Genomic DNA, 12137 nt, shown 5'->3' with positions numbered 1-12137 from the left:
CTGAGAGAAAATAGACCTTGTAGTTAGCATTGGCTATGTTAAATTATAATGAGATTGTGATAAGGGATAGGATGTATGTGAAGGGGAGTAGTTTCTTTGGAGAGGAAGATAATTCAATTAATGGATTTGTTTATAGAAAGTCAAAGAAGCAGATGTAATTCTGAGTTGTACCTTGTGTTCTGCCTTTTACATGAGATTGGAAATCCAGCTTCCAGATAGCAGGAAAGGAGCGACAAATTAGAATTGTTGTATCCTTGCACCAAACACTTATTAATTAAGTTGACAGATGTATGACCCATGTATGCTTAGGTTGGGAGACGTGTGTGTGTTTTGAACTTAGAAACTGTAATTCAGCAAACTTATATAATTAATGTTTTAAAGACATAGATAATAGTATTTCAAACTGTAAATTTGTAGTGAAACAATTTATGAAATGTATTGTCTTAGTAGGAATGTAAACATTAGACATAGAAATTGTTTAGATTTATAGAAATATCTTTCTTCTTGGTATGGGAAGTGTGTATGACTTGTGTGATCATTGTATTACATATGTATCTTATATTTTGAGGAGTGGTCTTTGATAATTGAGCCTAGTGGGGTTTTGCTGTGTTGAAAATCTCTCTCTCTCTCTCGCTCTCTCTCCCCCCCCCCCCCCCCCCCCCCCCCCCCCCCCCCCCTCCTCCCCCTCCCCCTCCCCCCACCCCCCCCTTTCAATGTGTCAAATTGACTTTAAACCGCTTTTCATTTTCTCACTTTCCACAGTCCTACCCAGTTTTGCATCACCAAACTTTGAACAACTGCATCCTGTTCCCTCATCCACATTATAGACATGTTATGTATAGCTGCAGCCCAAGCACTGATCCTACAATACCCTACTAGTCACCACCTGAAAGCTCCATTTATTTATTTGCCATTTCCTTGATGTCAATCAATTTTTAATATGTTAACCCCATTTCAATATGCTTTACTTAACTGTGCACATTAACTTCAGAACTTTAAAGACCTTCTGAAAATCCCAATATACCACATCCATCGATTCTCCCTTGTTTATTCAACCAGTCAAAAAAACTCACTTTGTCAAACACAATTCCTAAAGGCGCATTAATATTTTCCAAGTGACTTTTACCGTATCTTTTTTTTAAACAGATGCTAAGTCTTCTCCCTATGATTGATATTATGCCAACAGGTTTGTGATTTGTTTTCTTCTCTTTAGAAATCATGGTGTTAAATTTGCTATCCAGCAATCAGCTGTAAAAACAGAAAATTCTGGAAACACTCAAGTCAGGCTACATCAGGACAGTTCCATAATCTATTCAGGTTTGTCACCACTTACTCCCGGTAACACTAGACTTGTGTCTAAAGCTAGACTAAAATGAATTGGTTTCAGGATAGCCGTTGTATTGCTGTGTGCGCTAACTATGCAAAAGAATTTCTAGGTTCTTGAAGCTTTTCAGAAACCAACTGTGATTGTAATTAATTCCACAAGCAATCAGTGGAATTGGAATAAGCACACACTATTCAACGCCCATATACAGAGAATCATAGTATAAAGGGCCTGTCACACCATCATGTGATTGCATGCGTCTAGCACGACCAAACGTGGTCGCTTGAGTCATACGGCCGGGCGCGCCGGTCCCACGAACCGCGGAGGCATATGGAGTTGCGCGGGGCTGGTTCCGACATCATACTCACCAATCAGCTGGGCAGGAGGCGGGCCGACTGAATTTGGACGTCGCACAGCGTCGGGCGGTGATGTCATCACGCAATGGCAAGCCGGGCGGTGACGTCATCATCACGCAACGCCACTCGCTCGGCGTACGCCGTCAAGACGCTGCGTACGACGTCAAGACGCTGCATACGCCCGTCGAGACGCTGCGTATGCCCGTCGAGACGCTGCGTATGCCCTCAATGCGCCTGCAGGCCGACAGGCCGTTGGCGCGCGGAATTTTCGGACAGTGCGGGATTTTCGGAGCCCCACTCGATTTCGAGACCAGCCCCGCACAACTCCATACGCCTACGCGGTTGGAAGTGGGACCGGCCCCGCGAGGCTGTACGCCTCAAGTGACCACGTTTGGTCGCGCTAGACGCATGCAATCGCATGCTGGTGGGACAGGCCCTTAACACTTGCAAAGCAGGTTGCAGGACCAAAGTACACGAGGAAATGCCTGTACCAATGGTAATATTCATCCCATGTTATTTTGTTCAGAATTTAGCTCATTGTGGTTAAATCATTGTTTCCATTATTCATAGACATGCTTTCCAACATCTCACAGTATTTAGCAACGTACAACAGTTCAAAAGATTATACATTTCCAAACACAGAATAGGTTTAGTTTCCAGCATTACACACATTTTTCATCAATTGACCAAACTGTCACTGTCTAGTTTATCAGTATAACGAAAGGCAGTAAAAGTAATATTTATCTATCTCTTTTACTAAAAGTCTTTGTCGTGTGTGTCTCTGTGTGTGTGCCTGTGTGTATGTGTCTGTGTGTGTGTGTGTGCCTGCTGTGTTGTGTATCCCTCTCTAACCCCTTCCCTTCCCCACTCCCCTCTCCCTCGCTCTACCCCCCCCCCCCCTCTCCTCCTCCTCCCTCTCCACCCCTCCCTCTCTAGGGATTGAAGAGGGAGGGTGAAGAGAAGCAGGAGGAGGGAGTGCTGGGGGATGAGGAGAAATGAACCGCGCCTGCGTAGTTGTGGGCTATGCGCGAGTGGTGGAATATCACGTTGGGGAAATGGGTTGCATTGGGGGCACGGGTGAGTGGTGGAATCTAGCATGGGGGGGCAGACCCAACTGCACTTGGTCTATATACTATTAAAAGTCTTGGTGTGTGTGTGATCGTATCTACACCAAAACGATACACGGTAGCACTATGTTTTTTGCAGTTACTCAGCACTTTCCTGTAGTCGCCCTTGTCAAGTTTCCTTCAGATTTGGAATTATATTTCACAAGTTATTGATATTTAAAGGTTTAAAAAAGCCAACTTTAAAAATATTTTTACTGTTAAATCCAGCTTGCAACAAACCTCCAAAGTTGCAATCCAGGAACACTCTGTGCTTCCACCAAGTTTTCACCTGAATGGAATTTCACAGTCCTCCACTCGACATTTGCAACAACGTTGCCATCATAGAACACTTGGTCGTGGTCCCAGCAGCAAAAGAGGGGGAGGGGCCAGGGGAAGTGGAATTAGAATTGGAAGTGCTGGGGGAGGCAGGGGAAGTAAGTTGCAATTTGAATTTTGTTTTTAAAGTGCTGAGGGAGGCAGGGAAGTGGTGGAATCTTACGTTGGGGAACCGGTTGCATTGGGGGACCAGTGGGACCTCTCATGGGGGCTATGGGTGAGTGGTGGAATGGATTGCGTGGGGTACCAGCCCTCCCGTGACAGTTGGTTGGTTGGAGGGGAGGGTGGGTGGTGTGTGTGTGTGTGTGTGTGTGTGTGTGTGTGTGTGTAGCGCTGACATTTTTGCGGCACCTTACTAAACTTTTTCCCGTCGTCGATCTCAACTTTCCTTCCGATTTTATGTTATACTAGACTAAGTGGGACCCGTTGGGTCCGTGTGAACATGGGGCCCAACAGGCTGGTCCCCCAACGCAATATTCCACCTCTCCACCAATTCCAATATTGGTGGCCAATGCGGGGTGGAGGGGAGGGGCTTTCTGGAGTATTAGTATGGGTGTTGTGGGCCGAAGGGACTGGTTTTCAGGGGGCTAGTATGGACATTGTGGGCCAAATGGATTCTTGGGGTGGCAACTCAGTCACTCAAGCCTGATGTGCTGGCAGCTCACTCACGGCTGGTGGGCTGGCAGTTGACTCACGGCTATTCCTTGAAATTCCATTTCAAGCAGGGTGCAAGGCCAGCAAATTCAAGTGCAGTTTCTTACAACTTCAAGCAGGGTTGAAGGCCCCCAAATTCAAGTGCAGTTTCCAACCACTTTAAGCAGGGTGCAAGGCCACCGAATTCAAGTGCAGTTTCCTACCACTTTAAGCAGGGTGCAAGGCCACAGAATTCGTGCAGTTTCCGACACTTCAAGCAGGGTGCAAGTCCACCAAACTCAAATGCTGTTTCATAACACTTCAAACAGGGTCCAAGACCACATAACTTGTGCAGTTTCATACCACTTCAAACAGGGTGCAAGGCCACCAAATTCAAGTGCAGTTTCCTACCACTACAAGCAGGGTGCAAGGCCACCAAACTCAAGTGCAGTTTCCTACCACTTCAAGCAGGGTGTACGGCCACCAAACTCAAGTGCAGTTTCCTACAACTTCAAGCAGGATGCAAGGCCACCAAATTCAAGTGCCGTTTCATGCCATTTCAAGCAGGGTGAAACCACCATAAGATCACACAAAACACCACATAAACACCACACTAACAGTTCAGTAGACATTCAGTGTGTACAGTTGATTCACAGCTCAAGAGTCGTGACCTCTCTCTCCCCCATCTTGCAGAGACTGAGCCAAACCCACACTTCCGGGTTTTATAATCCCTCCCCCCTCCCATCGGAAGGGGCGTGGCCTTCATGACATGATTGACAGGAGAGAGATTCTCAACATTATTTAAACACTAATAACACTTGATGGGAAGAATTCTCTGCACCTGATGAGCGGAGGGGGACTGAGTAAAAATCACAGCCGTAAGTAGTAGCGTTTTATCTAAAATCAATATACAGTGCAAACAGGAAGTTGTCAAGTTTAGACTTTTAATCATTTGCTTTATTTCAAACCAACCACCATCAACCACTTGCTTGCTTTATTTCAAACCAACCACCACCAACCATTTGTTGTGCTTTATTCCAAACCAACCACCACCAATCATTGGCTGTGCTTTATTTCAAACCAACCACCACCAACCATTTGCTGTGCTTTATTTCAAACCAACCACTACCAAACATTTGCTGTGCTTTTTCAAACCAACCACATTTTAATTTTCAAACCACATTAAGGGCACTCAAGGTCAGTAAAACCACACTCACAGTTTAGTAGACATGTGTTCAGAGTTATTCACTGCTCAGACTGAGAGATGTGACCCTCTCGCTTCAACCATCTTGCAGAGACCGACTGAGGCACTCAACACTTACGGGTTTCTGGTCCCTCCGGAAGGGCGTGGCCTTCAGGAGAGAGAATCTCAACATTTTTTAAACACTAATAACTCTTTTATTTTTAATCGATGGGAAAAATCCTCTTATCCTGCGCAGCGGAGGGGGACTCTGAGTAAGATGGCAAAAGAATCACAGCCGTAAGTGGCAGCGTTTGTTTCTAAAATCAATATACAGAACAGGAAGTGGTTAAGAACAGAATTTTAGTAATACAGGTGCACAACCTTTTATCCGGTGTTCCGGAAACTGAAAAACTCCGAAAACCGGCCATTTTTTCCAGGATGTCGTCTGCACACCAAAGCTCGCGTTTGGCGCCAAACTTGACCCGAAACGACCCACGGTCAACCCAGGTCTGTACTACTGTAGCGGCTGCCTCCTCCCCAGAGACCGGGGAGACACTTAAACATCTGTAAATCATTGCTTAAATGTTGGTCAGTTAGTTTGGAGGGCTTTTATGTGAAGGGGGGGGTGAAGGGGTAAACTTTAATTCTTAGTCCCCTACCTGGTCGGAGAGGCGGGGAGCGGTCAATGACTTACCGGGTCGCCGTGCAGTAAGCTCCGCAGCGCTGTGGCCGCTGGCGGCGCCGGTTGTAGCTCCGACCCCAGAAACTCTACCCCTGGCTGCGAGGCGCTCCAAATCCACCGCCGCCCGCGGCCAGACGCCCGCAGCCCCAGCTCTGCGAATGTTGGGAGTCGGCGGCATCGCAGCGCTGGGATGCCAGCGGGGAGCGGGCAATGCCTTACCGGGTCGCCGTGCGGTAAGCTCCGGAGCGCTGTGGCCGCCGACTCCCAACATTCGCGGAGCTGGGGCTGCCGGCGTCCGGCCGCAGGCGGCGCTGGATTTGGAGCGCCTCGCAGCCAGGGGTAGAGATGCCAGGGTCGGAGCACCACCAGGCGCTGCCCGCGGCCGGATGGAGTCCCCAGCTCCGCGATGTTGGGAGTCGCCGACCAGGTAGGGGACTAAGAATTAAAGTTTCCCCCTTCACCACCACCACATAAAATCCCTCCAAACTAACTGACTAACATTTATGCAATGATTTACAATGATTCCCCGGTCTCCGGGGAGGAGGCAGCCGCTCCAAACTTTTCAAGCCGCCCGTGCTACCTACCTAATCTACGCTAAAAATCTTCCATTCGGAAATCCGAAAATGTCCGAAATCCGACAAGTGTCTGGTCCCAAGGCTTTCGGATAAAAGGTTGTGCACCTGTATAGATTTCATGATTTATTGATATTTACAGGTTTAAAAAAGCCAACTTTGAGAAGAATTATTGACTCTGCTCTGGCAGTTGCAGCTGCGATGTCAAATGGGATCTCACAATCCCCTGACATTTGTGACAATGTTGCCATCATAGAACACCAAGTCGTGTTCCGGCAGCACAGGAGGGGGAGGGGCTGGGGGAAGTGGAATTGGAATAAGCGAGTTCGGTATTCCGACTGCTTCCAATACACATGCCCAGGTCAAAGGTCACTATGCATAACATTGCTGGAAAGCAGTGAAGCTTCATTTCTTCCGTTTTTTCCAGCTTTGATTCTTCTAGGTAAGAAAATACTGCTTTCAAACAATGAAATTGTTGTATTTATTGTTCTTTTATTAAAAGCTAAGATTATATTGTTGTTTTTTTGCTTTATGCTTTGGTGAGTGAGCGAGATCGTGCTCGTCCGTGGTCGTAGTTGTGCCCGGGTCTGTGGAGTTGCTCCTGGGCTTTGTGTGTATGGCTGGTGCTCGGCTTTCGCCGGCGCCGGTTGGCTGGAGTTGGCATTTCTTCTCCATGCTGGCTGTGGGCCTGGGGCCGCTGGTGTCGTAGGTCCGGGGCCGTTGGTTGGCCCGGCGGGAGTTGAGCTGGGGTTGTCACTTCTTCTCCGCACTGTTTGTGGGCCTGGGGCTGCTGGTGTTGTCGACACCAGCGGCTCCAGGCGCACAGCCAGTGCGGAGAAGCGCCAACTGCAGCCCAACCGGCGCCGGCGAAAGCCGAGCACCAGCCATACACACAACTCGCTGCAGCAATTCAGCCACCTCCCCGCGCCGGTTGCAATCCCGGCCTGACACCTCTGGCCGCCCCCGGACAGGGACGAGACACCTGGGAGGGGACGGGGACGGCCCAGCAGCAACTCAACAGAACTGGACCCGACACTGACGAGCACGATCTCGCTCACTCACCAAAGCATAAAGCAATAAAAACATCAAAATAATCTTAGCTTTTAACAAAGGAACAATAAATGCAACTATTTCATAGTTTGAAAGTAGTATTTTCATACCTAGAAGAATCAAAGCTGGAAAATAAGGAAGAAATTAAGGTCCACTGCATCACTGCTTTCCAGCAATGTTTATGCATAGTGACGTTTGACCTGGGCATGCGCAGTCGAAATACCGAACTCGCTTATTGAAAGTGGTGGAATCTTACGTTGGGGAACGGGTTGCATTGGGGAACCAGGCTGCTATGGGTGAGAGGTGGAATATTGCGTTGGGGGACCAGACCTCAAAACTGACAGGGACCCAGCGGGTCCCACTTGGTCTAGTATTAACTAAAATTGCAGATTTAGTTACTTTGATGTAAAAATTGCATAAAGATTAATCAAAAGTACTTACGGCTAGCAATACAGTAAGCCAATCTGCAGTTGATTCGCCTGTACAGTTGTTTGTTGATCAGCCATAGAGGTAGAGTGCATAACTGAAGAAAGTTGATGATGAGTCCAGTCATTACAAAGATGTAACATATAAGAAGGAGGCAGATGAACTGAGATTTCAAGAAGGCTATGATATCCATAGCTTATGAGGTTTCCGACATAAACACAAAATGTCCAGACGTCTTAAAGAACACCTGAAATACAAGGTACACCATTCATTAGGTACAAATCACTGGTTAGAAAGAGATCAGTCAAATCAGACTACAATCCAAATTTTGTCAAAGATCTTTCCTTTAAAAACCTGAGCGGGCTTAAACCCGTCTCACGGTGCGAGTCCACCCACGAGTGATCCCGAGTTTAAAACAAATCAAACTCGTGGTAATCACGTAGAATTAACGTAGCGGGAACATCGGAACTCGTGGACGTAACTTAGCGACGCGTAACTCTAACGGCAGGTACTCGGGAAAATAGTTAACTCGTGAAAAATTTTCAACATGATGAAAGATTTCCACGAGTCAAATTTGCTCTTGAAGTAAACATTTCAAACTTTTAAACTCGTAGTAAGAACGTAGTAGCCCGTGAGTTTACCGTAGTGACTCGTGAGTCTACCGTGGCCACTCTTTAACTCAGCGGGACAAGCAGCATCTCTGGAGAGAAGGATTGGGTGACAGGATGACGTTGCCAAAATTCTGCTGCGTCTTGTGTTACTCCAGCACTGTGTGTTCACTTTTTGTCAACCAGCATCTGCCCTTTCTTGTGTATGTCATTATTTGTATTTGTGGCAGTCGTGCCCTTCAGTTTCCCAGGGGGTCGAGACGGGACTGGAGTTGGGAGGGAAAGGTGGGGGAGGGGGGGGGAAAAAGAGGGGAGTTCGGGTGACTTAGTACAGGAGACAAGTGTACGAGTGGTGTACTGGCTGTGTGGGCAGATTTTGGTAGTGATTGCCCACGGGGTTCACTGTCGAGCACTTCATAATGCAGAGAGCATTATGAACAGAGCGATTAACCTGGAAAGGGGGGAAACTTCTCTCTGAGTTGGACCCAGGAAACTGAAGCAGGCTCACGTAGACTTAATATTTTCTTGAGGTTATTGACGACAGTTAAATGGATGGGAAAGGTTTACAGGGCAATGGGCCACATGCAGGCAAATAGGACTACCCCAAGACGCCAACTTGGACGGCGCGGCCAAGCTGGGCCGAAGGACCTGTTTCCGTGTTGTACAGCACCATGACTAAGGCCTATCCAGTGGGATTGACATGTTTTGTATTTTTCCTTTCTAAAGATGCAGTGTATTTTGGTGACTATTGCACGCTGCAGACCAGAAGCACCTTCAACACCCAGATATACCAGATCTTTGCTCTCTGCATTATGAAGTCCTCGACAGTGAACCCCATGGGCAATCACTACCAAAGTGTCTGCCCATACAGTCAGTACTGGAGGTTCTGTATTCATGTGGATAGAGAACTGGCTGGCAAACAGGAAGCAAAGAGTAGGAGTAAACGGGTCCTTTTCACAATGGCAGGCAGTGACGAGTGGGGTACCGCAAGGCTCAGTGCTGGGACCCCAGCTATTTACAATATATATTAATGATTTGGACGAGGGAATTGAATGCAACATCTCCAAGTTTGCGGATGACACCAAGCTGGGGGGCAGTGTTAGCTGTGAGGAGGATGCTAGGAGGCTGCAAGGTGACTTGAATAGGCTGGGTGAGTGGGCAAATGTATGGCAGATGAAGTATAATGTGGATAAATGTGAGGTTATCCACTTTGGTGGCAAAAACAGGAAAGCAGACTATTATCTAAATGGTGGCAGATTAGGAAAAGGGGAGTTGCAACGAGACCTGGGTGTCATGGTACACCAGTCATTGAAAGTAGGCACGCAGGTGCAGCAGGTAGTGAAGAAAACGAATGGTATGTTAGCATTCATAACAAAAGGATTTGAGTATAGGAGCAGGGAGGTTCTACTGCAGTTATACAGGGTCTTGGTGAGACCACACCTGGAATATTGCGTACAGTTTTGGTCTCCAAATCTGAGGAAGGACATTATTGCCATAGAGGGAGTGCAGAGAAGGTTCACCACACTGATTCCTGGGATGTCAGGACTTTCATATGAAGAAATGTACTCGCTAGAATTTAGGAGATTGAGGGGGGATCTTATAGAAACTTACAAATTTCTTAAGAGGTTGGACAGGCTAGATGCAGGAAGATTGTTCCCGATGTTGGGGAAGTCCAGGACAAGGGGTCACAGTTTAAGGATAGAAGAAAATCCTTTAAGGCCGAGATGAGAAAAACATTTTTCACACAGAGAGTGGTGAATCTCTGGAACTCTCTGCCACAGAAGGTAGTTGAGGCCAGTTCATTGGCTATATTTAAGAGGGAGTTAGATGTGGCCCTTGTGGCTAAAGGGATCAGGGGGTACGGAGAGAAGGCAGGTACGGGATACTGAGTTGGATGATCTGCCATGATCATATTGAATAGCGGTGCAGGCTCGAAGGGCCGAATGGCCTACTCCTGCACCTATTTTCTATGTATCTATGTACACCTCTCCTACACTTGTCTCCCATACTAAGTCACCCCAACTCCCCCCTCTCTCCTCCCCACCTTTCCCTCCAGTCCCTTCCCGACCCCCTGGGAAACTGAAGGGAGCGACATTCAACTGCCACGGATACAAATAATGTCATACACAAGAAAGGGCAGAGGCTGGTTGACAAAAAGAGAACAGTGCTGGAGTAACACAAAGACGCAGCAGAATTTCGGAAACATCATCCCGTCACCCGTTCCTTCTCTCCACAGATGGTGCCTGTCCCGCTGAGTGACCATACTGAGGGAATTCCCACGTATATGAAGCTGAGAGAAACGTGAGTTCTACACGGCTCTGCCCGACTTTTGAGAATGGATTTGGTGGTTTGTACCCACTCCATCTCCCTGCCCACACACCACCAAGCCAACCAGCCGGACCCCTCCTCGTTACAGCGGCGGAAGCGACATTTCCAAGAGAATGGGGCAGAGAGCTGGGATGGGAGCAGGGCAGATGAGGCACACCAAAGGAACAAACAAGTTAATGGCTGCAAGGGACAGGCGGCAGAGGTCTTGTGCCTCAGCGAGGTAGATCACTCTTCCCCCTGCTAATGCACACACAGAAAGAGAGAAATGAGAGCACAGAATGATCCCAGCCTAACCTAAGAGCCTAGTCACCCAAGACAGATTAATGACGCCGGCGCATCCCCCCACCCCAACCTCCCTCCGCCTCAAATCACGCCTGGACACCAAAGCAGCTCAGGAGGCAAACCCTGAGCTCCGTCTCCCAACAATCTGATGTGCAACTGATGTGAAAGAACAGCGGCTGCGGCTGGCTGGCACCTGGCATGGACTTCTCACACACGAAAAGTGTGTGCGAGTTAACAAAAACAAGGAATAAAACCAAAGCCTGGCTTGAAAGGCAACTAAAAATATATTCCGATTAGAACAAGCAGGCGCGGAGACATCCGTGCACATTCAAAGATTTCAATGTCCCGTCTCCCCGCAGTGTGTAGACCTCGCAGTAAATTCAATTAAAACGTCTTCTAAATACGTGATGTGTGTTTCAAACAAATTATAAGTGTAACTGCTCTGGCACTGGACAGTGCGCATTTTCCCTTTGTAGGTCATATCAATAGATGTGGCCTCGCTGAATTCTATCTAACTCAAAGCTGCAGGATGAAGCTGTCTTCTTTAACACTGTTGCTTCGCCACCACGGCCTCCTTGCTGCACGTTGGCAGTGAGTGCGGGGCCGAGATCCTGCCTAATTTTTTTAAGTTCTGAAATTGAATAACTTTCAATACTGAATCAGAATATACTTACTGTACGTGATGTTGTCCAGCTCCTCTATTTGATACTTAAAACAGACCTTCATTCACAGTTGGCTCAAGAGTAACTCCGGAGAGGAACTTGGTAACTCGGGAGAGGAACTTGGTACATCGCAGAAATGAGAAGTAAACGGCAAACTTAGACATACACGTGGGAACTCGTTTAAATTTGTGAACATAAACTTGGAATCTCGTAGACAACTACGAGTGTGATTTTCTTTTCCACTCGGGATCACTTGTGCGTGGACTCGTACCTTGAGACAGGGCCTTTACCTTGCTGTGACTGGGCACAACAGAGATTGATGATTGAAGATTCAAGAGGAAAAGACCCATGCTATGGCCATGTCATAATTTTCAGTCCTTCACAGAAAACATGCTTGCATCAATCTGTAGTGTACATGGTTAAGCATATATGTTACCATGGCCCAGGATTTATTGACACAGGTTGATCATATGCTGAATTACCAAACCACATTTTCGTTTGGAAGTGGAAAGAAATAATAGAAATTGCATTCATTGCAACGTGTAAAAAGAGTTGAGATGTTGTATTATAATTTTGTTGCATGTCATTG

General features: G+C 47.3%; 1 protein-coding gene across 3 annotated transcripts in view; it reads right to left on the bottom strand.

The window, feature by feature from the left end:
* The window catches only part of agpat4 (1-acylglycerol-3-phosphate O-acyltransferase 4 (lysophosphatidic acid acyltransferase, delta)), a 114896-nt gene that overhangs the window by 56243 nt on the left and 46516 nt on the right, over window positions 1–12137 (bottom strand). For all 3 annotated transcript variants that reach the window (XM_055639435.1, XM_055639433.1, XM_055639434.1), the window contains exon 2: window positions 7684–7915. In XM_055639435.1, the coding sequence (XP_055495410.1) occupies window positions 7684–7861 (178 nt within the window). In that variant the 5' untranslated portion in view covers window positions 7862–7915. The remainder of the gene's footprint in view (window positions 1–7683; window positions 7916–12137) is intronic.

Source organism: Leucoraja erinacea, chromosome 8 (assembly GCF_028641065.1).
Source record: "Leucoraja erinacea ecotype New England chromosome 8, Leri_hhj_1, whole genome shotgun sequence".
Classification (NCBI taxonomy): domain Eukaryota; kingdom Metazoa; phylum Chordata; class Chondrichthyes; order Rajiformes; family Rajidae; genus Leucoraja; species Leucoraja erinaceus.
The sequence above is the reverse complement of the archived record's forward strand: the minus strand, read 5'-3'. Positions and strand labels throughout refer to the sequence as shown.